Here is a 26,685-nt window from a genome sequence, read left to right on the forward strand (position 1 = left end):
CCGGCCGGAAACCAGGCCGCCCCTCCCCCTCCCCCGCGCGAGGCCCGGCCGGGAAGCCACGCCCCTGGGGGCGGGGCGGGCGGGGAAAGCGAAAGCGAAGGGAGCAGCCGGAGACGCCGCCGCCACCACCGCCGCCGCCGCCGCCTTCGCCATGCAGCACGGACGGACGGGGAGGCCCGCCAGGCCCAGGCCCCGCGGACGAGGTCAGCCAGCCCCGCGGGGGCACGGGGCACGGGGAAGCGGACGAGGCCCCGGAGACCCCGCGGGCCCGGTGGGTGGCTGGGTGGCTGGGTGGCTGGGTGGCTGGGTGGGCCCCCTCCCCTCCCCTCCCCTCCCTCGGGTTTCCTGCCTGGGAGCGGGAGGGGGGACCCTGCGGGCCGCCTCGCTGGGAGGGAGCCCCCCCCTCCTGGCCTGGGCGGCGGCTGGCCCGGCGGCCGGGAGGGGGCGAGGGAGGTCCGGAAAGCACCGCCCGCGAAAGCGGAACCTGCCCTCCGTCGCCCCAGACGAAAGAAAGCGCCCTGCAGCCCGCCTCTGGCCAGCCCTACAAGCACCGCGCATCCCTCTGCCCAGGGCTCCGGGGTCATGCAGAGGCACATCGGGGAAGGGATCTCCTGGGTCATCTAGTCCAGCCCCCTCCCCACACCATGCAGGACACCCACGACACTCTCGCTCATCCGCTGTCACCTGCCACCCCCTTGATTCTTCACACAGTCATAGAATAGGAGAGTTGGAAGGGACCTCCTGGGTCATCTAGGCCAACCCCCTGCACCATGCAGGACACTCACCGCCCTCTCGCTCATCCACTGTCACCTGCCACCCCCTTGAACCTTCACAGAATCAGCCTCTCGGTCAGATGGCTCTCCAGCCTCTTTTTAGAAATCTCCAAAGAGGGGGAACCCACCACCTCCCGAGGAAGCCTGTTCCACTGAGGAACCGCTCTGACTGTCAGGAACTTCTTCCGGATGTTTAGATGCAATTTCTTTTGAATTAATTTCATCCCATTGGTTCTGGTCCGTCCCTCCGGGGCAAGAGAAAACAATTCTGCTCCCTCCTCCGTATGGCACCCTTTTAATACTTGAAGATGGCTATCAAATGCCCTCTCAGTTGTCTCCTCTCCAGGCTACATCTCCTCTCCTCCTACGTCTTGGTCTCCAAACCCCTCTCCATCTTTGTTGATGGGTCTCCCTGGACGTAATGAACAGTAGATTCTGCCAGTGTCCCTTCCCTCCCTCTCCACGCCTCGCCCACTCAAGGCTCCACCCCCTCAAGGCTAGCCCAGTACAAAGGGAATACCCAGAGAGGGTGTCCCCTTGCAGTAACAGGTCCGCCACTGTGCTCAGGCGCTAGGACTGTGGGAGATCCCAGAGGCAAGGCCTTACAGGTGTGGAGGGGGCCGCTAAGGGTCCCAGCTCTCCCAGTTGTGATCCTGTACTTTAACCAGGCGGTGGCAGCGGTTACCCAGAGAGTGCCTTTTACCACCCGCCTGGAGTTGGCAGAAAAGTGGGTGGGCAAGGATGGAAGCGGGCCTGCAAGGCAGATGTGAGCTGGATCCATCACGCAGAGAGGCCAGGGTAGGATTCCTGTCCCACTTGGGTGTACAAAATCTTAAATCAAGAGTCCAGCTGGAACTCCAGATGGGGCCTCTAGACTTGTGCTCTGACCCCCTTCCCAGCCTCGGGGACTGAGGACAGTTCCAAGGCAGATTCTCTGCTCTTTCCAGGGTGGGCTGCAAAGAGCCCTGTCTGTGCTTCAGTTCCTCCCTTCCTCCCTATGCAGGTCATCGAGCAACAGATGGGCTCCAGGGAGGTCCAGATGGTGGCCGGGAGGGACCAGGCCAACCTAGAGGAGAGCTGGCCCGCTGCAGAGGAAGCCCCACATCCCCAGTGGGCTGTGTCCATCTTGGGGGGCAGGAAGAAAGGCATGTTGGTTCAGGGCGACTGATCAGGCCCCTGGGCAGGGAGGCTGCAGAAGGAGGCTGGAGGCAGCATCACGCGCAGGCCCGGGTGGGCTGGCGGACATGCGCTATGACCCCCAGGGGCAAGTACTTCTCTGGCCAAGTACCGGGCTCTGAAGGCTCCCCACACCACAAGCACCACCCAGCGCCGCGGATCGATCGGAAGTTCCTGGAGTCCCTCCTGCAGAAAGAGCCCTCAGAAGCAGCCATCTTACTTGCCTCCAGCCCCAGCCTGAAGGAGGCGCTCTCTCAGACGGTGATGAGGCCTGGCTTCCTGCAAGCACTCTGCCAGGCCCTCCGCAAGGCCTGCAGCTCCCGGATCGACCGGGGCAGTGTCCAGCATCTGATGGGCACCGTGAAGGACTCCAACTTCCTCAAGATCTGCTTGCCTCAGTATGTGGCCAGCATGCTCACGGAGGCCACGCCTGCTGTGCGGCATCAGTACCCGGAGCACATTGACAACATCGTGGCGCTGGTCCAGGAGGTGGCCAGCGTGTTCCCGGCCAGCTCCATCCAGAACTTGTCTGTGCTGATGACGGCTTTGCCATCAGCCGTCAATGCCCTGAGGGCTTCTGGAGTGCACTTTGCAGAGGAAACTGAAGACCGCCTGGAGAAAGTCCAGGCCTTCGTCCAGCACCTCCAGGAGAGGAGGCGGGAGGGCACCTTAAAGGTGGACAGCTGCACCCTCCTGCAGCCTCTCGCTCCTGGCGAGGAAGCCTCGTTCCGCACCCTGCCCATCTACCCCACGCACAAGGAGGTTCACGGGGAGGAAAAGCCCTTTCTGCGCCCCAACCTCATCTCCCAGAAGTACGAGAGCCCGGCTATCTACCTGGACACACAGTTCCGGCTCCTGAGGGAGGACTTTGTTCGGCCTCTGAGGGAAGGGATCTTGCAGCTCCTCCAGAGCTTTGAGGCGGACAGAGGGCTCCGGGGGAAGAAGTTTGATGACATCCGAGTTTACTTTGGTGCCCGGATCCTCATCCCGCTCTGCTCCGGGACTGGCCTTGACTACAAGGTGCAGTTTGACATCAAGCCGCTGCAGCTGGTCCGGTGGGAGAACTCCAAGCGGCTGCTCTACGGCTCTCTGGTGTGCCTCTCCAAGGACCATTTTGAGACCTTCCTGTTTGCCACGGTGTCTCACCGGGAGAGCCAGGACCTGAAGCAGGGTATTGTGCATCTCCATTTCAACCAGCACAGCCGGGCCCTTCTGGCCAACATTGGCCCTGCCGATTCTTTCCTCATGGTGGAGACGACAGCCTACTTCGAAGCCTATCGGCATGTGCTCAGGGGGCTGCAGGAGATGGAGGAAACAGAGGTCCCTTTTCAAGACTACCTTGTGAAATGCGAGCCGCATGTCCGAGCACCCGTTTACCTGGCAAGGGCCAGTGTTTATGACCTGCGGCCCCTGATGAAGGCAGCGCGTGCCACTGATGGGGTGGAGACGGCCCTTGGCACTCTAGCTGGGAGCAAGGTTGACCTTCTGGACCCTGGCCAGTGGCCAGCTCTGGACCTCCTGGGCCTGGACACCTCCCAGATGGAAGCCTTGCAGCTGGCCCTCACCAAGGAGCTGGCCATCATCCAGGGCCCTCCTGGGACGGGTGAGTCTGGGGCCTGTGGGTCGGTCACACATTGTGCAGTTGCTCCTCCACCCAGAGCCTTGGTGCTTTTCCCTGAGGAGTCACAGCATGCATCTCCTGACCCATGATGCCGGGGAGGGAGGAACAGATGTCCCTCCCTGCTGTGTTGTGTGTGTGTGGAAACTGGGGAGGCACCTGCCCAGGGCTACAGGAGATCCCAAAGCCACACAGGTTGCCCTTTCTTGAGGCCAGAGCAAAGGTGGGGAGGAGTCGACCTAAATGCCACCGCGGTGGTGCCACAGCCGTGTCTCACCACTTCTTCCAGGCAAGACCTACGTGGGACTGAAGATAGTCCAAGCTTTGCTGGCTAACAGCGCGACACGGGCGGAGTCACCCATCCTGGTGGTGTGCTACACCAACCATGCCCTGGACCAGTTCCTGGAAGGTGAGTGCCCTCCTTCTGCCCTTCTGACCTGCCTGCAGTACCTGACCTTCCAGGAGGCGAGCCCTGGCTTGGTAGGCAGGATGGCTGCTCTCTTGGGACGAATGGGGAGGAGGCCCAGGGTAGAGGCTGCTGCCACTCCTGGGCCGCTAACGCCCTGTGCTCCCTTCGAAGGCATCTACACGTTCCAGAAGCAGGGAATTGTGCGTGTGGGCGGGCGCAGCAACAGCGAGACCCTGCGACAGTTCACCTTACGGGAACTGCGGAACAAGTCTCGGCACAAGCTGTCCACGTACCTGCACCAGGCCTATAGCAAGGTGCGTCACAGAATTGGGGTGAGGGGGTTGACTCTGGTGCTTTCCAGGGACTCTGGGTGGGGCTGGGGGCCTTGCAGGGAGGGCTAGCATCCATGCCTGCTGCAGGTGTGCCTTGGAACCCAGGAGACAAACGTGGCATGTCCTTTGAACACAGATCTGCAAAAGGGAGGGGGGAACCCATGTAGAAGCTTGTCTGTGATTGCATCTCTCCAGGACGTTGTCTCCTAGCACTGAAGCAAGTTTGGGGTGGAAGGAAATTGGGCCAAGGCCTCCAGAGGAAGCTTCCTCGTGTTTTGGATGAGTGACCCTCAGAGGAGCTTCAGGGGCTGCGAGTCATGGAAGGCCAAGGAGTGCTGGGAAGCAGCAGGTCAAAGGCCTGGTGGTGGGTGGTGGGACCTGGCCAGTGCTGATCTTGTGGTTTCTCGGGCAGATCTCCAGTGAGATGACAAGCTCTCGCGTGCACCTGGAGGGGTTGGCTGCCAAGCTGGAGGGCAGCCTGCGAGGCATTCTGCACGAAAGGGTCCTCCAGGAGTACATATCGAAGCTCCACTGGGACAGCCTCGCGAAGGGCTTGGTGAGAAGCTGAGGACGGCCCAGGCAGGGGGAGCTGCCTTCTGCTGCCTGTGCGGGGGGGGGGGGAGGGGGGGCTGGAAGTGAGGCTCGGGGAGGGCATGCTGCAAGAACAGCAGTGGCACCTCCCCCCTGGCCTGACACGTTGGGGATATAGCCCTGACCCCCTGCCCAACTGAGCTGCTGCTGCTGCTGCTTCTTGCTTCAGGACCAAGACTGGCTGCCTGGGGGGCACTCTCTGATGGCGGAGTGGCTGGGCCTCGGCCTCACCCCTTTTGCCTGCAACGACACGGAGCCCAACGGGGAACGAAATGCAGGTAGTGAGGATCCAGGAGCCGGAGGGGGCCGCAGAGGCTATCTAGTCCAACATCCTGCTGCCTGCAGGATCAGCCTCACCCGTTTCTGGCTAGTGTTTGCCCAGCCTCTGGAGGGGACTCGCCCTCCCTTGCCAAGCAGCATTTCCATTCTGCCGCTCTGAGCAGTGGGCCTGGCTTTCCTCTTTGCTTAGGTTTCCAGCAACCCTGAGGGCTGGGCTGGGTGAGCTAGATGGCCTCCAGCGGGTTCCCTGCATGGGGTGGGGTGGGGTGGGCACCTGCAAGCCCAGCCAATTTGGCGGGCTGAGTTCTTGCAGGCAGAGGGCCTTGGAGCTGATCCACCTGATGGACCCACAGGCACTCTGGGAGAGGAGGTAGAGCTGCTGATGATTGCAGAGGAGGCGGACCTGATCCAGGAAGAGCGCCAGCTGGACAGCGATGAAGTGCCCTCCTGCTCCCGCTATCCAAATCAGAAGCCCCCCCAAGATGTCACTGCTCAGCTGACTGATGCATTCCTGGCTGTGAAGCTGGAGGAGGAGCAAGGAAACAAGGCCGAGGCCCCCGGTGGGCCAGACCACGCCGGCTGGGAGGTGGGAGGCGCCCCTGCTCCCCCCAGCAGAGATGCAGAGATGCAGAGATGCAGGCAGCTGTGGTGGCTGGGGAGGGGAGATAGGCCATCCAGTTTGGATGGGACTATGCTGGGGGGGGGAGACTCTCTGAATGTGGGATCTCCCCCCCCCCCCCCGCCACCATTTGCTGTAGGTCCAACGAGGGCAGAAGAAGAAGATGAAGGAAAAGGCCAAGAAGGAGCTGAGCAAGCCAGAAGCCATGACGGAGGCCGAAGCAGAGGCTGTCGGGGACATCTGGCAGCTGGACCTGGACTCGCGCTGGGATCTGTACAGGTAGCCCCTGCCTCCTTCGCGGGGTGGGCAGCCCTTAGTAGTGAGTTCAGCCGGTGCCCATTGCCCTCTGCCCTCTGCCCTGCAGACACTGGTTGCAGAAGTACCAGGCCAAGATCCGCAGGGTGATCCTGCAGCACGAGGAGGACTACCAGGCGGCGGCCGAGAGGATGGCGGAACTGCGACTTCATGAAGACATTGGAATTCTGGAGAAGGCCCAGATTATTGGGATGACCACAACGGGTGAGACGCCCGGGGGGGGGGGGGGAGGGCGGGGACTGCTGGGACTGCTTGCCCTCGCCCGAGACCTGTCCCTGGTAGGGAGTGTGGCATGGCACCTCTGCCTCTCCCCCACAGGAGCTGCCCGGTACCGCCAAGGACTGCAGCAGGTGGCCCCTCGTGTGGTCCTGGTGGAGGAGGCGGCGGAAGTCCTGGAGGCCCACACGATCACCACGCTCAGCCCGGCCTGCCAGCACCTCATCCTCATCGGGGACCACCAGCAGGTGGGTCACTCGGGCTGCCGGGGGGGGGGGGGAGATGGGAGTGGTCAAGACCACGATAAGCCCACCGTTGGGGAGTATGGGTTTGTTTTTCCCCATTGTAGGTAAAGGTCCAAATTAGCCAGTGGCAGCCAGAGAATTCTTTCAAAATAGTGTCTTAATAGCTGCAGCAACTAAAAGGTGTCACTGTGACTCATGTTTAAAATACAGTGAGAATAACACACCTGAATTAGGTCATTATCTACTTAATCACTCTGTACATAGATTGATAAACATTATCCCATCAACTCAAGACGTATTAACATTTTTCTTGGCCTAAGTAAGTGGCAAGCAGCCAGGCACCTCGCAGATACCTTAGTCTGTATCAGGGACATTTTAGTTGTCTCAAAGTTCACTCTGCATTAAAAGAGGGGAAACACGGGACGGTCACTCCATTCACCATTCTCTGTCTCATTTGGCAGCTGCGCCCCAGTGCCAACGTCTACGACCTGGCCAAGAACTTCAACCTGGAGGTGTCCCTCTTTGAACGGCTGGTGAAGGTCGGCCTGCCTTTTGTCCGCCTTGATTTCCAGGTAGGGAGAAAGACGAGTCACCTCAGGCCATGTTTTGTACGGGGTGGGGGGACCTCTGGAATGTCTCTGAAATACCAAAAATTGGTGCGAGGGAAAGTTATGATGCCCCAGCCCCCCTCCCCAACCCCCCTTCACCATCTTTGTTGCCTTCCTCTGGACACATTCCAGTTTGTCTACATACCTCTTCAACTGCAGTGCCCAAAACTGAACTCAGAACTCCAAGTGAGGTATCATGACCTCCCGTGATCTGGACACAAGTGAGGTATCATGACCTCCCGTGATCTGGACACGATACTCCGTTTGATACAGCCCAAAATCCCATTTGCCTTCTTAGCAACTGAGTCACACTGCTGACTCATGTTCAATATATGGTCTACTAAGACTCCTAGATCCTTTTTGCGCATGCTACAGCCAAGACAAGTCTCCCCCATCCTATATTGGTGTATTAGGTTTTCCCTACCTAAATGCAGAACTTTACGTTTGTCCCTATTGAACTTCATTTTATTCAGTTTAGCCTACTTCTTGAGCCTATCGAGATCATCCTGTATTCTGGTTCTGTCTTCTGTTGTGTTTGCTACCCCTCCCAGTTTAGTATCATCTGCAAATCTAATAAGTATCCCCTCTAATCCCTCATCCAAATCATGTATCACTGTATGTTGAACCACTGTATGTTGAACCACACAGGCCCTAGGACAGATCCGTAGGGCACTCTGCTTGTTATTCTTCTCCAAGAGTCTCAGAGCAGCTCACAGTCACCTTCCCTTCCTCTTCCCACAGCAGGTACCAGAAGAGGTAGGTAGGGAGAGAGCTCTAGAAGAACTGATCTCTGAGAACAGCACTATCAGAACTGTGACTAGCCCATGGTGACCCAGCTGGCTGCATGTGGCCAAGGAGGGAATTAAACCCAGCTTGCCAGAATTGAAACTGCTGCTCTTAACCACTACTCCAAGCTGTTTCCCATTAGGCAAATCCATTCTGATCTATCACAACAGGCTGCAAGGGGGAGGGGGGGGGCTGGGTGCGGGCAAAAGTTCTGAGGCAGCCACAGCGGCAGCCCTGAAGAAGCCCTGAGCACTCACCAGGCGACCTCCAGCAGCTTCTTCAGCACCGCAGCCAGCTTGCCAGCCTGCAGGAAACGGAATGGCTGATGACAAGCTCAGGCCGAAGGGGGGTTGGCACCCAGGCTGCCTTCTCAGCTGCTGCTCCTGCTGCCCAGCAATGCCCAACTGTTAGGAGGGGAGTCGTGGGGCACAACTGCAAGGGTGGGCTACAGAGGAGAGTACAGCGGTACCATCCCCTCCCGTTATCTGAACTCGATACTCAGTTTGAGACAGCCCAAAATCCCATTGGCCTTTTCAGCCACTGAATCACACTGTTCACCCATGTTCAATGTGTGTTCTACTAAGACTCTGAGATCCTTTTCGCACATACCACTGCCAAGACCCTTTGGAAGTATGTGAATAACCTCTGCAGCAGCCTGCACTCTCTGCCCCAATGGCTCTGGCCGCGGCCAACGCTTGTGGGGCTAGGAGGTGAGCAGCACAGAGCTGCCCCGTGACCCAGTCAGCCTCAGCCTTTGGGGGCAGAGGGTAGTGGCCTCTGGGACTGATGCAGCATCACAGGGCAGCCTCCCTCCCCCCCAATTTAGTGAGCATCCTTGCTTGTTCTCTTCAGAGTCCACATCTCAAAGTGGAGGGGGGGGGAGGCTCTCTGGGGTGGTTCCACCTTCCTGTGGGCTGCTGTGTGTGTCTCTTGCCCCCCTCCGGCCACCTTTTGCACGCCATGCCTGCTCTTGGTGACCTCTGCTTGGTTTTCTAGCACCGCATGCGCCCTGAGATTGCTCACCTCCTCACCCCGCATATTTACCAGGAGCTGGCCAACCACCCCTCCGTGCTCCAGTATGACAACATCAAGGTGCGTGTGCTGTCACACAGCCTCTTCTGCCTGTCCTTCCCAGTCTCGGGGCTGGCAGGGTGGGCTGTGGAGTCTGTAGGATAAGAGTGTTTCTGGACCTGCGGTGACGGTCTCTCCCTCTTCCTTGTTGACAGGGCGTTTTGTCCAACCTCTTTTTTGTGGAGCACACCTTTCCCGAGCAGGAGATCCAGGAGGGGCGAAGCCATCAGAATCCGCACGAGGCCCACTTTGTGGTGGGGCTCTGCAAGTACCTGCTGTGCCAAGGCTACCTGCCCTCCCAGGTCACCATCCTGACCACCTACACGGGCCAGCTGTTCTGCCTGCGCAGGCTGCTGCCGGCCCAAACCTTCCAGGGCGTGAAGGTCCACGTGGTGGACAAGTACCAGGGGGAGGAGAATGACATCGTCCTCCTCTCCTTGGTGCGCAGCAACCCAGAGGGGCGGGTGGGCTTCCTGCAGACCCCCAACCGCGTGTGTGTGGCTCTTTCCCGGGCCAAGAAGGGCCTGTACTGCATCGGCAACATGGCCATGCTGAGCCAGGTCCCGCTCTGGAGCAAGATAGCTCATGCCCTGCGAGAGAAGGGCCACATTGGCCGCTCCCTCCTGCTCTCTTGCCAGAACCACCCAGGGACCAGGACCGCCGTGGCCTGCGCTGCCGACTTCAGCAGGGTGCCCGAGGGAGGCTGCAGCCTGCCCTGCGAGTACCGGCTTAGCTGTGGCCACGTCTGCCCCCGGGCCTGCCACCCCTACGACCTCCAGCACAAGGAGGTGCAGTGCATGAAGCCTTGCCCCAAAGTGCTCTGTGCCGACGGACACCGCTGCCCCAGGCTGTGCTCTGAGCAGTGCGGGAAGTGCCTCGTCTTGGTGCCCAGGGTCCTGGTCAAGTGTGGGCACCGGCAGCAGGTGCCCTGCTCAGTGCCGCCAGAGGTGTTCTGTTGCCAGGAGCCGTGTGGGAAAGTCCGCCCATGCGGGCACCGCTGCAGGGAGAAGTGTGGCCAGGAGTGCACCAGGCATTGCCCGGAAATGGTCCAGGTTACGCTGCGTTGCGGGCACAGTCAGGAGGTGAAGTGCTGCGCTGCCGCTGATGTGGCCGCTGGGAAGCCTGTGCAGTGCCAAGGGAGATGCCTCAGCGTGCTGGAGTGCGGCCACCCGTGCAAGGGCTCCTGCCACTCCTGCTGCACAGGCCGGTTTCATGAACGGTGCCAGAGGCCCTGTAAACGCCTCCTCATCTGTTCCCACCAATGTCGGGAGCCGTGCACCAGGGAGTGCCCGCCGTGCCAGGAGCCTTGCCAGAACCGCTGTGGCCACAGCTGCTGCCCAAGGAAGTGCGGGGAACCGTGCACCCCCTGCACCGAGCCCTGCGAGTGGCGCTGCCGTCACTACCAGTGCACCCGGCTGTGCTCCGAGCCGTGTGACAGGCCCCGCTGCAATGAGCCGTGCCCGAAGCAGCTGCCGGGCTGTGGCCACGCCTGTGCAGGGATGTGCGGAGAGCCGTGCCCGCGCAAGTGCCTCGTGTGCCACCGGGAAGAGCTCACCGAGATCTTCTTTGGCTTTGAGGACGAGGCCGGGGCTCGCTTTGTGGAGCTGGAGGATTGCGGCCACGTCTTTGAGGCGAAGGGCCTGGACTGCTATATGGACGAGGGGGCGGAAAGCGCCGCCATACGGCTCAAGGTGTGCCCCACCTGCCAGAAGCCCATCCGAAGGAACCTGCGCTATGGCCCGCTGGTGAGGAGGAGCCTGCAGGAGATCGAGAAGGTGAAGGAGCGGATCCGGGGCTCCCGGGAGGACGTAGATGTTGGCCTTCGCCGGCTGAAGACTGAGCTGATGATGGGCCGTGCCAGGGGTGTGGAGCAGCACCTGCCCGGGCAGTACCTGCTGCTGTGGTCAAAGGTGGAGCAACAGCCCTCTCTCTGCAGCCAAGGCCTACAAGGGGTGGAGACCCTGATGGGCTTCCTGGTGCGGCTGGCTGAGCTATATGCCTCCGTGAGCAAGCTGGGCCCCGGAGAGCGGGAAGGCGTGAGGAGGCGGCTGGCAGAAGTGGGCCAGTGGCTGGTGAGGCCCTCTCTGACTTTCTCCCGCCAGGAGCTGCTGGACCTGCAGGCTGAATTCCAGAGGCTGGCTTTCCTCCTGGATCTCCTCCGCATGTGCAGGGCTGCCGGAGGGAAGATGGACGACCCCACAGCAGAACTCGTTGGCACCATTCGGCGGATCCTGGAGGGCGGGGGCAGGTTCACCCGGGAGGACGAGAGGTTCGTGGAGGAGAACATGGTGGTCGTGAAGGCTGCTCTGCCCACGTCTGGCCTGGGCATCTCCGAGGCAGAGAGAGTGCAGATAGTGAACGCGGTGACGGGCAGTCAGCAGGGGCACTGGTTCAAGTGCCAAAATGGGCACATTTACGTGATAACCGAGTGTGGGGGCGCCATGGAGCAGAGCCGCTGCCCGGAGTGTCAAGAAATCATCGGAGGGACCAGCCACAGGTTGGATCCCACGAACCAGCTTGCCCCTGAGATGGATGGGGCGACTCAGGCTGCATGGTCTGAGGCCGCCAACCTCCAGCTGCGTGAGGCTGCACGAGACGGGCTCCTTTAGGGAGGCACCAGCCTGTGCCCGTTCCCTTTGGGCCTCCTGCAGGCATGTAGGGCCTGTGCTGGGCAGAGTGGACCCCCCCCTCCGCCGTGTGCCCGTCTTTGTGCCTGAGGCTCCTTCCTGTTCACCCAGAGTGCCTGCCACCCCCTGCCCGTCTCTTCCTTGGGTTATGGGCTACAAGTCAGGGCTTGCACTCGCCACTTTTCTCGTTCCTTTCAATACAGAGAGCGCCATGACCATTCCCCACCTCAGGGCCTCTCTCCCATGCCCAACCAGGGGACCCAGCCCCCTTTCAAAACAGACCCTCCCTGACACACAGAGTTATTGCAGTTGGGGGCTCAGATTGTGTTGCTGGCACCATTTAATCATATCCTATACATACAGAGACAAAGATACTAAGTTGTGAACATGCGTTTATTTCTCGGAGACCTTAGGGTTAAACTAAACAAGAAGTTGGATTTCATTTATGGCATATGAGCTTTAACGCTGGAGACAATCAGGTAGACAAAATTTGCTTCTGCCGAACTCTTGAACTGTGATCTGCCGTTGGGGTCCCCTGCTACAAACGGCCACTTTTCACCCCGCTGTAAGCAGCTCCCCCCCACCCTCCTCTTCCGTCAGGCGAACTCCTCTCCCTCTTCCTTGTGCTTCCCCAGCTCTCTGCTCAGCAGCACTCCAAGGCAGAGGTGGGGTTTTATTGGGTTTTATTATTGTTTTAAGGGGGCTTTATTGTGGACTAATTGTTACCTGCCAAGAGCCACTGTGTGGAAGTGGCGGGATATAGAAATAAATAAAACGAATCTATTCTACCCGTCACACTAATTCTTTTTTTTTTTTGGGGGGGGGGGAGGGTTGGGAGGGAGACAGACAATGGGTGCCAGGAGGGTGAGGGAGCAAATGGGGCCTGTATCAGTCTTCCAGGTGGATGCATAGCAGGGACCTGGATCATATCCTGGGGGGGGGGGGTTATTGGGGTACCCAGCAGCTGGGATGGGGGAGGAGTAATGGGGCAAGGTAAGCAAGAACGTGGGAAGTGGGGGTGCCCTAGAGCCGTCTGAGGATGGGGCTAATTCCATTGCAGGGTGTGACCCCCCCTCTCAAAATCAGATGAGCTGCAGGCAAGGAGGGTCAAGGGCTAGGACTGGCCCTCAGGCAGGGAGGGAACGTGGTGGAGTTCAAGTGGGTGGCCATGTTAGTCTGCAGGAGCAAAACAAAAATGGAGTCGGATGGCACCCTTAAGACAGACGTGTTCAAGGTGTGAGCTTTTGAGTACAGGCTCCCTCAGGTGTGCAGATTTTTGTAGATTTGTTGTAGAAGGGAGTTTTTTTTTCAAATGTGTTGATGTTCTTTACTATTGGGGGGGGGACCATACAGTTGCTGGTGATGTTTTGTAACCCCTCCTGGGGTTTCCAAGGCAAGAGGGGTCCAGAGGTGGTGTGCCACGGTCTGATCCTGGGCTTCCTTGGGGGTCTCCCATCCAGATTCTAACCAGGGGATGGGAGGGGGCTAGCCAGGGGCATCCTGGCCAGGGCACCTTGGGAGGGGGGAGGGCTGGGACTGGGACAATCCTCAGTTACTCAGAAAAACAAACTCTTGATCTGAAGCAACAAGGCATTGTCAGAACAGAGGCAAGTATCGGACACCACATATATCTCCAACCCTGCCCCCCCCCCAGAAATCCAGAGAAAGTGGGAGACCACCCAACAGGGTTCCAAGGCTGCATTTCAGAGGGGAGTCAAGCAGGGAAGAGCACCAGGGCAATAAAGGGAAGGGGTACTGGACAGGTCAACTGCAACCCCCACAGGCTGGCACTAAATAAATGTAATGGTACCCCCTGTGCGAGCACCGAGTCATGTCTGACCCTTGGGGTGACGCCCTCTAGCGTTTTCATGGCAGACTCAGTACAGGGTGGTTTGCCAGTGCCTTCCCCAGTCATCACCGTTTACCCCCCAGCAAGCTGGGTACTCATTTTACCGACCTCAGAAGGATGGAAGACTGAGTCAACCTTGAGCCAGCTGCTGGGATTGAACTCCCAGCCTCATGGGCAGACAGCTTCAGACAGCATTTCTGCTGCCTTACCACCCTGCGCCACAAGAGGCACTAAATATCCAGCAACATAAACGACAGGGCTCTGCCAGGGACGCTGCTTGCTTCCCTTTCCTGGGATGCTGGCTGGGGCTGGTTAGACCCTTGTTCGTGTACTCTGGGTGCCAGGTCCTGAAGCAGGGGTCACAAGAGAGTTCTTTGACCTCTCAATAGTAGCAATGAAGGCAACCTGCTCTAGGGTCCCACGGCTGAATCAAGAGGCAATCTAGCTGTTTCTGTCCAATTCTGGAGCCTGAAAGGAAATGTTTGGGGTGACGGAGGCCATCTAATCGACCCCTCCAGTGGGGTGCGATGCTGCAACATCCGTCTTTGTGGCCTAGACATGAACTGCAATTCCCGGAGGTCCACACAGCTGGAAATCGCCCTCCGGCTTAACACCCTTCTGTTTGCGCGGTGCCCCCGCTTCAGATGAGCTGTCCTGCGCCTGAAGCCGTCGGTGGGGACTTCTGAAAGCGAACAGCGCCCTATCACCCCCCACCCTGAAGGTTCCCACTCGCGAGGGCCTCTGGAGCGGCTGCAAGGCGGTATTGCCGGAGAGGTTTTTGTGCCGGGCTGCCGTCGCCCGACGCTTTCCTGCCCCTTGCCCCCCAGCCCCGGGGCTCGGGGTGGGGGGAGGGGATGGATCTCCCGGGAGAGAGGGGGGCGGGGAAGGAGCCCGCGGTGGCCAGGCTGCCGGCGTCCGTCGAGGAAAGGGCGGCCTCGGCCTCTGGCCGGGATGGAGGAAGGGCGGGCAGGGGCGGCGCTTGGACCCGCAGACTTCCCCTCCCCCCCCGTCGGCTCTGGCCGCATTCTCCTGGCGGCGGCGGCGGCTTCGAGCGGGGGAGGCGCCCGGTAGACGCGGGGAGGGTTCGGGGGGGGGGCTGTCCGTCGGCCCGCCTCTCGCCCTTGTGACGCTTCTCCTCCCTCCCTCCCTCTCCCTCCCAGGCAGCCACGCAGCTGAACCTGGGCGCCGGTGACTCGGGGGTGGGCTAGATGACCCTCGTCTTGGTGCCGCAGGAGCTGGAGGTGGAGAGGGCGAGCGGGGAGGGCTCCGGTGAGTCGCCTGGGGGGCGGGCCCAGGGGCCGCCTGGGGGCCCGGGAGGGAGGGAGCGAGGGAGCCTGCCTGGCTGCTTCGAGGTGAGTGGGGCGGGCCCTGATCCTCCCCCCCCCCCCCGCGTTTCTCTGTCCGTCCTGCCAGGCATCGCGGCGGCCTCGGCGGCCTCGGCCCTGCTCTCCTGGCTGCGAATGGTGCGGGACGCGCTGCGGGAGCTGGAGCAGGTAGGCCGCCCACCTGGACTCGCACTGGGGCCGGGGGGGGGGAGGGGGGCGACGGGAGCCGTGAGTTTCCCGCGCTGTCCGGGGTGGGTGGCTGGGTGGGCAGGGGAGCCCTGGGCTCTCTTGGCGCGGGCCGGTTCCTCTGCCCTGGTGCTGGTGGGCGGCTGCTTCCCGGGCCTTGCCCCCTTTCCAGCTCTGCCCGGGAGGCCCGACGTGAGCCCGCTTCGATTGACGGGAGGCTTGCTCTGTGCAGGCGCTGGCCGCAGGCGGAGACCCGTGGCCCCGGGAGGCGGGGGAGGCCGAGGAGGTGGTCCCCTGGTCAGAGGCGGAGCGGCAGCTGCTGGGCCCCTGCGTGGGGCTGGTGAAGGCGGCCAAGGCGTGCCTGAAGAAGCTGCTGGGCCGGGTGGACCAGGCAGGGCCCCTCGCTCAGCTCGACGCCCTTGCCGGGGCCGCGGGTGACGTCAGTCCCAGGTGAGGCAGCCAGGGGGGCGGGCCCTGCTAGGATGGGTTGCTCTCTACCTGTCCTGGCCCTCCTGGGTTGGGCAGGGGGGGGGGTCTGTTTTGGTCCTTGCACCCTGAGGGGGAGAGGGGGAGGTGGGGCTGCTAGGCAGTGTCGTGCCAGACCTTCCTTGACCTGTGATAGGGTGTAAGCAGAGGCATCTTTTCTTTCCCTAACGGGATGCCTCTAGGCCGGGATCCCCTGCCCGCCTCCTGATCTTACCCCCCCCCCTCCACCCACCCCACTTTTCTCCCGTTCCACAGCGTGGATGAGCTGGTGCTCAGCCTCTACCCTCCCATCAACCAGCTGACCCTGCGGCTGAACGTGAGTGAGTGATCCCCCTGCAGCTCCCATCCATTGGCCCCCTGGGGCTTTTTCTGAGGGGGGGAAGGAACCCAGATGGGGGGGGAGGGGGCTTCCCCAGAATAATTTCCAGAACAGTTTTCTTTCCCTGTCTGTACTTTGCTCTGTGGGGGAGTTGCCCAGTTGGCCTGACTTCATGTCAGAGTCCAGATGCCTGTCGGGTTAGAAGGAGGGGGCAATTTTGAGTTGTTTACTTATCAGCTGCCAGATCATTTTTCAAGGGCGGGGGGGGGGGCAGTCTTTGTAAATTATCAGAAGGTTCGGTTTTTGTCCATGCTCGCAGGGGGGGCAGCCTTTGTGGGTTTGCGGGCGCCGCTGGAGTTGTGGCACGGGGCACTGGGCACAACCACAGAATGTGGCTGCGGTGGGGAATTGAGCCAGTCACAGGATGTCAGGGAATGTAGTGTTTTCTTATCCTTTTTAGCAACGGCTCTGCCTAGCAAAGGTGCTTTTTCAAATGAGTTTGTCGTTTAAGAATATTTGTGTGTGTTCAGTGAAGACCTTGGTGCTGTTGTGGCAGCTGCTGCCAAAGTAACATTTTAAGAAAATTGCACCGTCCAACGACCAATCAAAAATTCTGCTCGGCAAATCCCCGCCTGGCCCCTCCCTCCCCCTTTCTAAAAGCACTGGGTGAGCACCAGGAATGGGGTTAAGGGGGCACCACGTTGGGAATCCCTGCCCTGTAGGGTGTGGAAGGCTCTTGTGGGTGCTGGGGTGGACGTGCTGCTCTCATGTTGGGCCTGAGGGTCACTGTGCCAGGAGCCGTGATGGGACAGTGGCAGACTCAGGAGCCTGAAGAGTCTCGCCTCCACAGTGTCCACAGAGTCAGGGCTGGAAACCCACCTTGCACCTCGGAGCTGTGGGTTTCTGGCCCAAAATCCCACAAATGACAGACTTCTTCCCCTCCCCTGTAGCCCACCCTTGCAGTTGTGCCGCACGACTCCCCTCCTAACAGTTAGGCATTGCTGGGCAGCAGGGGCAGCAGCTCAGAAGGCAGCCTGGGTGCCAACCCCCCTTCGGCCTGAGCTTGTCATCAGCCATTCCGTTTCCTGCAGGCTGGCAAGCTGGCTGCGGTGCTGAAGAAGCTGCTGGAGGTCGCCTGGTGAGTGCTCAGGGCTTCTTCAGGGCTGCCGCTGTGGCTGCCTCAGAACTTTTGCCCGCACCCAGCCCCCCCCCTCCCCCTTGCAGCCTGTTGTGATAGATCAGAACCAAGAGGACAGAGCGTCTCTGCCCCAATGAGAACATGGGAGAAGTCATATTGGATCAGGCCAGCGGCCCATCCAGTCCAGCACAAAGGCCCAACCCAGGGGCCATCAGGAGACCAGGCTGGATAACTGGATTTCCTTTTTAGAAGCTGTTTATTCCCGTGGCCTTCAATACACCCTCAGGCAACACATTTTACTCTCTCTGTGTAAAGTAGGACAAGAAAATGCAAGTCCTGCTTCAGACCATCATGGCTACTCCCTCGAATCCGTGTAAAGTTGTATTTCCTTTTGCTCATCCTGAATCTCTGTGATGGGATGTCTACCCATAGCATTTTCTGAGAGGGAGAAAAAAAATCTCCTTATCAACTCTCTCCCCCTCATATATAATTCTATAAACCTATATAATATAATGTCTGTCTTAGTCGTCTCTTTTCGAAACTGAATGGTCCCAGCTGGCTCTTCAGCCTTTCCTCCTGGGGAAGGGGCTCCAGCCCCCCCCCCATCCTCTTGATTGCCCTTCTCTTCTCTTTTTCCAGCTCTGCAATGGTCCAGATCAGTTATGAATAAGTTAGATAAATGGTGAGAACGGTCCGTCGATCCCTGTTCTTTCCTTCCTGTTTGACCACTTTTTAGACCACAAGAGATCCTGTTCTCTGAGCCCAGGAGAAGACCTTAGTGGAAGTGGCAGGCCGCTGTGCTGTGGTGGTGATTATTACAAAAGGGGCTATGGATTTATGTTTTATCAATCAATAGTGTTGCTAGTTTACCAGTTTTTACAGTTGTTATATTGTACTAGTTTTAAAGCCCGTTGTATATTTAGATACAATGGGTACTAGCATTCCCGTTCCCCCCCCCCCCCCACCTGGCAGCCTTCCTGCCAACCCTCCCCTCTGCCCCAAAAAGGCCTGGCATGGCCTCTCCAAGGCTCAACAGGTGTTTTCGAGCCAGGGAACTCCCTCCCCCCCTCTCCCAGGGGCAGTCAGGGGCAGCCTGGTGCTGATTGTGCCAGACTGCCCCTCACTGGGTTTGCTGGAGGTCAGTCCAGCCTCTGTTTCTGGTCCACAGGCTAATCAGGACTGGTTCCACCTATCATAGAATCATAGAGTGGGAAGGGGCCATACAGGCCATCTAGTCCAACCCCCTGCTCTACGCAGGATCAGCCCAGAGCATCCTTGTCAAACGTACAGGAAACTCACAACAAACTTCTTTGTAAAAAGAGTTTTATTGAAAAGCACTATACGCAAGAGACTGAGAAGTCAAATCTGCCAGAGGCCAGATTTGCCCCAGCTTATCAATACATTTCTCCCGCCCAAAACTTGACAGTTCCCAAGGGAGGGGGCAGGAGAGAAAAGACATATGTGTTACATAAACAGGATTTCGCTCTCCCAGCCTTGAAGAGGTGACAACAACCCCGCGAGCCCACAACAAGATAAGGTTAACATAACATCACTATTCAATTTTATAGCTAGCAAACTACAAGGCCTGGGCAAGGAGGCGCCAGGCCCAATCAAGCAATATAACTGACATGGAGGAACCCAGGCTAATTTATGACAGAGATTCTACAATCCTGACATCCCTCCGCATTAAAACAAACTTCCCTCCCCCACCTAGCCCGCATCCACCGGGCGAGGACAATCAGGGAACGCTCGATGGAAAGCCCGGAGAAGGCGGGGCGCCTTCACGTTCCCAGCCTCAACCCACTCTTTGTCTCCTGAGGGGAAATCCTTCCAATCAACCAAATACTGGAGACGACCCTTGTGCACACGAGAGTCCAAGATCTGGTTGACCTCATAATGGGTGTCTTTATCGATGTAAATTGGCACAGGCGTAGCTGGAGGGGGGTGCCATTCGTCCGGATCAGGAGCTCTCCGCAGCAGGCTGGAATGAAAAACCGGATGTACATTCCTATAAGTTTTTGGCAAGGCTAACTCCACGGTTACAGCATTAATCAGTTTTACCACCTTAAATGGCCCCACATACTTCGGGCCAAGCTTCTTGGATTTCTGTTGGCACCGCAGGTTTTTGGTGGATAAATAGGCCAGGTCTCCCACTTTCCACACAGGCGCAGGGGCCCGTTTCTTGTCTGCTTGGGTCTTATAGGCCTGTTTCGCCTCTCTGAGGCTAGCAACTATTACTGGCCAACCTGCACGGATGGTCTCTGCCCACTTATTGACCTCAGGAGCCTCGGACGAATTCAGCTCCCAGGTGGGCGCTGCCACTAAATCAATCCCGTACACTACCTTAAAGGGAGATACGCCAGTCGAGGCATGGGCCCCATTATTGTAAGCAAATTCAGCTAGTGGCAATAGGGCAACCCAATCGTCCTGCTGATGGTTGATGAAGCAGCGCAAGTATTGTTCCAAGATCTGGTTCACCCTTTCGGTCTGGCCATTCGATTCCGGGTGGTAGCCCGAAGTAAGGGCTTGCTCCACACCCAACAGTCTCAAGAGCTCCCGCCAGAACTTGGCAACGAACTGGGGGCCCCGATCCGTCAGTACCCGCCCCGGGATCCCATGCAGCCGTACCACGTGGGTCACAAATAGCGAAGCCAATTTAGCTGCTGAGGGCAGGCTTGCACACGGGATAAAATGAGCCTGCTTAGAAAAGGCATCTACCACCACCCATATGACGGTTTTCCCTTGGCTGGGGGGTAGGTCAGTGATAAAGTCCATTGTGACATCCGTCCATGGTCGGGAAGGGGTGGGCTGGGGCTGCAAGAGTCCCTTTTTCTTTCCACCAGCCGGTTTGGAGGCGATGCAAGTGGGGCACCCCTGCACGTATTTTTCCACATCCTTACGCAGAGTGGGCCACCAATAATGCCTCCTGACCAGGTGCAGGGTTTTCACGAACCCAAAATGTCCAGCGGTTTTTGCATCGTGGCAAAGTTTTAAAACGTCCCCACGAGCAGCTGCTGGGACAAAAAGCCGCTCGCCTTTGAAAAACAACCCCCCTTTCTCAACAAGGTCTGGGCGGAGGGAGTGGAATTCAGAGTCCTGTGACATCTCCTTCTGGACCCAGCCCCCTGGGATGGACGTGCCAGACTTTGTTTGGCTGCGCGTCACCGCGGTCATCCCCAGTTGGGCGGGGGTAAACACTGTGTCCACCAATGGGTCGCGCTTGCTGTTGTACTGGGGCAGGCGCGACAGGGCGTCCACCAAAAAGTTCATTTTGCCCGGCAGATGCTTGAGGGAAAAGTTGAACCGAGCGAAAAACTCCGCCCACCTCATCTGCTTTGCTGAAAGCGAGCGGGGCTGCTTGAGCGCTTGGAGGTTTTTGTGGTCCGTCCATACTACGAAGGGGACCGCGGACCCCTCCAACCAATGCCTCCAAGTGGACAAAGCTAATTTCACTGCAGCCGCCTCTTTCTCCCAAATTGCCCAGTTCCTCTCAGCCCCTGAGAATTTTTTTGACAAATAGGCCAACGGGTGTAACTTCCCGTCCTCCCCCTCTTGTAGGATCACGGCCCCCATTGCCACGTCCGAGGAATCTACTTGCACGGTGAATTGCCGAGTGGGGTCGGCATGGGCCAGCACCGGTTCGGAGGTGAATAATGACTTCAGCTTGTCAAAAGCTTCCTGGCAGTGGGCAGTCCACTGGAGAGGCGCCCCAGGGCGGCTCGCTGCCTTTCCCCCCTGTTTCGTTTTTAGCAGGTCGGTGAGAGGCAATGCCACTTTGGCAAAACTAGGGATGAACGTTCTGTAGAAGTTAGCGAACCCTAGGAAACTTTGCAGTTGCCGCCTAGTTCGGGGGGCTTCCCAAGCTAACAGATCCCGCACTTTGCCTGGGTCCATTTCAATTCCTGCCTGGGAAACTCGAAACCCCAAAAACTCCACCGCCCCCCGGTGGAATTCACATTTCGAGAGTTTGGCGAACAATTGGTGCTTGCGCAAACGGCGGAGCACTTCACGGACCAAGTTAGCATGGCTCTCAACATTTTCAGAATACACCAAAATATCATCAATGTACACCAACACCCCCTGATACAATAAATCATGCATAATTTCATTGATCATATTCATGAACACGCCCGGAGCGCCGGCGAGGCCGAATGGCATCACGGTGTACTCAAATTGCCCCAGGGGGGTGTTAAAAGCAGTTAAATATTCATGTCCTTTCTTTATTCGGACCCGGTAATAGGCCTCTCTCAAGTCCAGTTTCGTGAAAATCTGCGCCTTCCCCAAGTGACCCAATAAGTCTTTTATCAGAGGCAGCGGGTAGGCGTTACAAGTAGAAACAGCATTCAAACCCCGGTAATCGGTGCAAAGGCGCAGTGAGCCGTCTTTCTTTTTTACAAAAAGAACCGGAGCCGCCAAGGGCGAGGTGGCCGGCCTAATAAAACCCCTCGCCAGGTTCTTATCCAGGAATTCCCTGAGCTCAGCCATTTCCCCCGGACTCATGGAATAAAGTTTGGCTTTTGGCAGGGGTTCCCCTTTCTTTAATTCAATGGCACAGTCAGTCTTACGGTGAGGAGGAAGCTGGTTGCACTCCGCCTCCGCAAATACGTCTGCAAAGTCCCGATATTCAGGAGGGATGGCCCCCACCCCCACGGTCCCTAACGCTGCCGTCACCCCTTTGCTCGGGAGGCACGGTGGCCGAACGTGTTGCTCGCAAGCAGGGGAGGTGAATTCCACAGTCCCTTCTTTCCACTTCACCATGGGGTCGTGCTCCCTTAGCCAATCCAGCCCCAACACGCACGGGAAAGCAGAGTGAGGCGCTACCAAGGGTTGAATCTGCTCCCAATGTTTTTTTATGTCCAGGTCCATGGGGCGCGTCTTCACTGTGGCTTCCCCGCCGGGAGCACATTTCCCATCTAGTTGGGTGATCGGCAAAGGCTCCCCTAACGGCACCTTCCCTACCCCCAAAGTCTCGGCAAGTGCTGGGCTCACCAGGGATTGGGTACACCCTGAGTCCACGATGCAACGGACTCCCACCGTTTTCCCAGATCTGGGGTTGGAGAGGGTGGCGGGTAGGAGCAATAAGGGGGAATCACTCACCGCGCGTTTGCCCCTGTTGGCGGCCTGCTGGCGGGGCGCCTTTACAGCAGACCGTCTTCGTTTCCCGACTGCTCCTCGGCTTGATCTTCGTCATCCTGACCACTGCCCTCCTCCGAATCATCCACCGCCGGAACAGCACCGACCGGCACCAGTAGAGACTTGGCACTTTTCTTCGGAGTGGGTTTCTTTGCGGGTTGGGCTTTCGACGGGGGGCTGCTCCCGGCTCCCGTCCCGGCCACCGTTTTCGATGGGCAATGTGCAAGGAAGTGCCCAGCTTGGCCGCATCCCAAGCACAGCCCTTTCTCCATGCGGCGAGTGCGCTCAGTCGGTTCCAACTTCGCTTTCGGTTTGACTTTAGCTGGGGTGGAGGTTTTTGCCCCAGCCTTTCCTGCCAACACCTGGACCATTGAGGCCCTCTCCAGACGATTCTCCATCTCGCCCGCCAGTTGGACCCACCCGTCGACTGTAAGTGGGTCGTCTAATAGGAGGCACTTGTTGGCCAAGTCTGGTGAGAGACCCCCCACGAACGCAAGCACGCGTTGGGGCTCGGTCCAGTCCGGCACCGAAGAGGACAGCTCCTTAAATTCTCTGGCGTACTCGACCACGGATAATTTTCCTTGCCTGTGAGCTCTCAGTTTCTTCTCGGCAGTCTCCCTTTCAAACGGCATCACGTACATCTGGCGCATAGAGCGTAGGAAGTGGTTGTAGTTTCGGATGGCTTGTGGGTTGTAGCGGTACAAGTCCAGGAACCACTTTGCAGCCTTGCCCTCCAGGGCTTCCCCCACAAACCTCACACGTTCAGCGTCGTCATGAAAAGTGAACCCCATGTCCATCATGTAGGCCTGGAGATGCACCAGGAACGTCGGGAAAGCTGCGTAGTCCCCCGAGAATTTAGCCTTGAATTTATAGGTGTTCCGCATTTCCACTCCCCGGAGGTGAGGCGGCAGGCGTCCCTGGCCCCAATCCACCGGGGCCGGGACCGGGGGTCTCGCACCACGGCCGATGCCACGTCCCATTCCTGCTGCCGCTCTCGCGTCCGCTGCCGCCCTTGCTGCCTCTGCCGCTCGCGCGGCCGCCGCCGCCGCCTCTCGTGCTGCCGCCGCCGCTGCTGCTTCGGCTCCCGCAACGTTCGCCGCCGCCGCCGCTGCTGCATCCTCGCCGCCCGCGCCGTCAGCTCCGGCTCCATCGCCCTCGCCGCCACCACCGGCGTCCTCGCGCTCCTCTTCTTCGTTCTCCCTCAGCGCTCTCGCCCGAGCTGCTGCTTCGGCCTCGATCTCCCTCTGCGCTCTCGCCCGGGCCGCCGCCTCGGTCTCCGCCGCCGCTTGCATGGCCGCCATCTCACGTTCCCGCAGGGCGAGTAGACCACCCGACCTACGTCCACTGGTGTCGTGCGCACCCCCACCGAGCACCTCTTTCAGGAGGCGTTGGGTCCGGCGTTGCTCCTCCGGATCCAACCGACCCGATAGATCCTGCAGCCAGTTGGTCACCCTGTCCAGCTTGTACTGCAGGTCCTGTGTCTCACCGACGGGCTCCAACCCGTAGTTAGGCATTCCAAGATGCTCCGGCCACCGTTCATCCCCAGTGGGGCGGTCATACTTTGACAATCGCCTACGTTCGGTGACGTGCCGCTCCAAAAAATCCTCGGGCCCAGGAGTTGTTCCTGACACGGCCCTGAGCATGCCCGAGCTGTACGGCCCTCCGCTGGCACCGTCGCCCTGGGAGAGGTCCCAATCCAGTCCCTCTCCCTGCTCAGTAAAAGTATGTCCTTCGCCCTGCATATTGGCAGGTGAAAGGAGTTGTGAGATTTGACTTAATGTCAAACGTACAGGAAACTCACAACAAACTTCTTTGTAAAAAGAGTTTTATTGAAAAGCACTATACGCAAGAGACTGAGAAGTCAAATCTGCCAGAGGCCAGATTTGCCCCAGCTTATCAATACATTTCTCCCGCCCAAAACAGTTCCCAAGGGAGGGGGCAGGAGAGAAAAGACATATGTGTTACATGAACAGGATTTCGCTCTCCCAGCCTTGAAGAGGTGACAACAACCCCGCGAGCCCACAACAAGATAAGGTTAACATAACATCACTATTCAATTTTATAGCTAGCAAACTACAAGGCCTGGGCAAGGAGGCGCCAGGCCCAATCAAGCAATATAACTGACATGGAGGAACCCAGGCTAATTTATGACAGAGATTCTACAATCCTGACAATCCTAAAGCAAATCACCAAGAGGAGGCTGCTCAAATAGAAGAGCAGCTAAGTGTTACATATATTGCATTTTAGCATGCTGTAAGCTGCCATGAGCCGGCGTTGCTGGGAGTTGAAAAAAATAAAAAATAAAAATGATTAGGAAAGGGACTGCAAAAAAAATGACCAAATGACATTTTGCCAGCAACTAAAATTTCCAGTTCCTTCACCACACAGCCTGGAAAAGCCACCTGGTTGACTCCAGCCGAAAACAGGCCAACGTATAGATCTTTGGGACAGCCTTTTTGGGAATGCAGTAGACTATTCTGGTCGCTCTCCCCCAAAGGATGTTTCATTGCCGGGGAATGTGCCGCGGAAGGCAGCCAAGGGAATGAGGGGCTTGGGGTACCTTCCCTAGGAGGGAATACCCGGATTTGAGGGCATCCAATGAAACGGAGTTGTCACAGACTCAGAACAAACCCACAAAAATACTTGTTTATGCAGCAAGAGATTTGACAGTGAGATCTGCTGCCAGAGAATGCACTGATGGCCACGAAGAGAGGGTTAGGCAACTTCACGGAGGGGAGGCTGGTCGCTGGCTACTAGCCTTTGTGACGTAGAGAGAGCCTCCACATTCAGAAGAACTAAGCCTCGGTGTCTCTGAGCCAGGAGGCAACCTCAGGGGAAGACTTCTGCCACTCAGCCCGGGGGTTGGCCTGTCAGTGGAACTGGTTGGTCACTGTGGGAGACGGAAGGCTGCTGGCCTGGACGGCCCCTCGCTGCCCTGATCCTGATGGGTGAGGGGTGTGTGTGTGTGTGGGGGGGGAGGCCCTGCCTGTTACGAGCCAGCAGCTGCTTGTGGGGGTGGGGGGTGGGGGCAGGTGAGTTGTTTCTTGCTCTGGCACCCGCACACCCGGCTGTAACTAACGCCCTCTCTCTTCCTCAGGGCCCCCCACGTTGGCGTTCCCTCCGAGGAGGGCTGGGTGCACTTCCTCTCCGGATCTGTGGATCACAACATGGGCAAAATCAAGGCCCTGACTCAAGGGGTGCTTTGATATGGGGTCTGGGGTCCTGGCTGCCTGCCCTAATGAGAAAGGATCCAGATGCTTTCCCTAGGGGGTGGGGGGCTAGAAATGGCTGTTTGGGGGGGGCATGGGTGTCTAGGTTGTGGTTGGCCCTTGGGCAGGTGGCCCAAGTAATAAAGAACTGCTGTAGCTATGGGGGTCTGTCTTGTGTGGTGTGAGCCAGGAGCAGAGACTCCCCTTCATTCCCTCAGGAGAGGAAATGGAATGGGCTGTCTCTCGCCTTCCTTCAAGAGACACTGAGCCATGCGGCTCTCTTCCCAAGGCCTCCCCCCTCCCCCCAGAGCTCTACTGCTGTGCCCCAAGTCACTAGGGAGGGAGGTGGCGGGAGCATGTGCTTGGCTCCATGTCGGAGCAGGGGATCCCCTTGCGTGATTTTCCACCTGGAAGGAATTGGGTGTGTGTGTGGGGGGGTATTGTCTGGTCAGGGGTTGTTTTCATTCCTATCCCCTTACGATAGGGCTTCCCTTGGGCAGTTGAGGGGGGGCTGCAGGAAGGGCCCCCAGCTGTGTGCACTGCAGTGGAAGAGGGGGGAGTCTCCCAGAGCTGCCCCCCTTTTTTCAGGGTGGTGGTGGGGAGGGGGGGCTTCACTGCTGTCTTGTGCTGGAGTTCTCCCTGTGGGCACTTCTGCAGTCTTCTTGCCTACTCCACTGCACTGCAGCTCAGGTTTCCGGGAGGGAGAGGGGCTTGAGGTTGCCTCTGCCACAGCTGGGAGGGGGGAGGTCAGAGGCCACAGCACAACTCCAGATACGCTGGGCTGAGCCAGCTCTTCTCCCCACCCCTCTCCCAAGGCTTCCTTGTGTGTCCTTGCCAAAGTATAAGCCTCCCCTTTGTGTGCTGAGTTGGGGGGGGGACACATGTGCATGCACACACACAAACCCCTTGATAGGATAGCTTTCCCCACTGCCTAACATCAAGGGCTGCATCCTCTAAAAAGGTGTTGGGCAAGGGATTGAGCGGGGGGGGGGGGGTCCCCACCTTTCAGGTGTGTTTGCTCTGGCCCTCACAGCTCAGCTCCTAGTTAAATGAGGCCCACGGGGGGGAGAGGGCTTGGGGGGAGACTCTGTGGAGGCAGGGGTGGGCTTCCTGTGTGCCAGGCCTGACTGGGAGATAACATGGGGGTTACTTGTAGTTCACAAAAACATTGGAGAAATAAAAGACTAGTGTCAGGGTCTTCAACTCTGAGGGCCATTCCGCATGACTTAAATATAGCAGAATTCTTACCTTTGGGAGACGCTACAAATTCAACTTTCCGCATGACGTCGCACCCAATCTGCAACACTCCTGCAACACTCCCGCAAAAAGTGATTCGTTGTAGCGCTTTTCTGGGAATCGGGAAAAGTGGATTCCC

General features: G+C 58.4%; 2 protein-coding genes across 13 annotated transcripts; both read left to right on the forward strand.

Annotated features, from left to right (window-relative positions):
• Nucleotides 1-17: 17 nt before the first annotated feature.
• ZNFX1 (zinc finger NFX1-type containing 1) lies at nucleotides 18-12,460 on the forward strand. The gene is made up of 13 exons (XM_077336172.1): nucleotides 18-203; nucleotides 1,777-3,552; nucleotides 3,857-3,976; nucleotides 4,148-4,290; nucleotides 4,721-4,864; nucleotides 5,069-5,177; nucleotides 5,532-5,764; nucleotides 5,937-6,076; nucleotides 6,162-6,316; nucleotides 6,431-6,576; nucleotides 7,035-7,145; nucleotides 8,964-9,059; nucleotides 9,194-12,460. The coding sequence occupies exons 1-13, from the start codon at nucleotides 152-154 to the stop codon at nucleotides 11,645-11,647; spliced, it is 5,679 nt and encodes a 1,892-aa protein (XP_077192287.1). The 5' UTR covers nucleotides 18-151; the 3' UTR covers nucleotides 11,648-12,460.
• Nucleotides 12,461-14,443: 1,983 nt separating this feature from the next.
• Nucleotides 14,444-26,323, forward strand: CCNDBP1 (cyclin D1 binding protein 1). Of its 12 annotated transcripts, none has more exons than XM_077336173.1 (7): nucleotides 14,444-14,581; nucleotides 14,675-14,783; nucleotides 14,928-15,007; nucleotides 15,258-15,475; nucleotides 15,767-15,831; nucleotides 16,922-16,968; nucleotides 25,199-25,832. In XM_077336173.1, exons 2-7 carry the CDS (start codon nucleotides 14,723-14,725, stop codon nucleotides 25,493-25,495), a joined length of 768 nt encoding a protein of 255 aa, XP_077192288.1. In that variant the 5' UTR covers nucleotides 14,444-14,581; nucleotides 14,675-14,722; the 3' UTR covers nucleotides 25,496-25,832. The 12 variants fall into 12 exon arrangements, with proteins under 12 accessions (XP_077192288.1, XP_077192293.1, XP_077192292.1 ...); XM_077336178.1 differs by having other exon boundaries at nucleotides 14,509-14,581; nucleotides 14,675-14,755; nucleotides 25,199-25,842; XM_077336183.1 differs by lacking the exon at nucleotides 14,444-14,581 and adding an exon at nucleotides 17,608-17,650 and having other exon boundaries at nucleotides 14,599-14,783; nucleotides 25,199-25,337.
• The last annotated feature ends 362 nt before the right edge of the window (nucleotides 26,324-26,685 follow it).

The sequence above is a fragment of the Paroedura picta genome, chromosome 4 (genome assembly GCF_049243985.1).
Source record: "Paroedura picta isolate Pp20150507F chromosome 4, Ppicta_v3.0, whole genome shotgun sequence".
Taxonomy (NCBI): Eukaryota; Metazoa; Chordata; class Lepidosauria; order Squamata; family Gekkonidae; genus Paroedura; species Paroedura picta.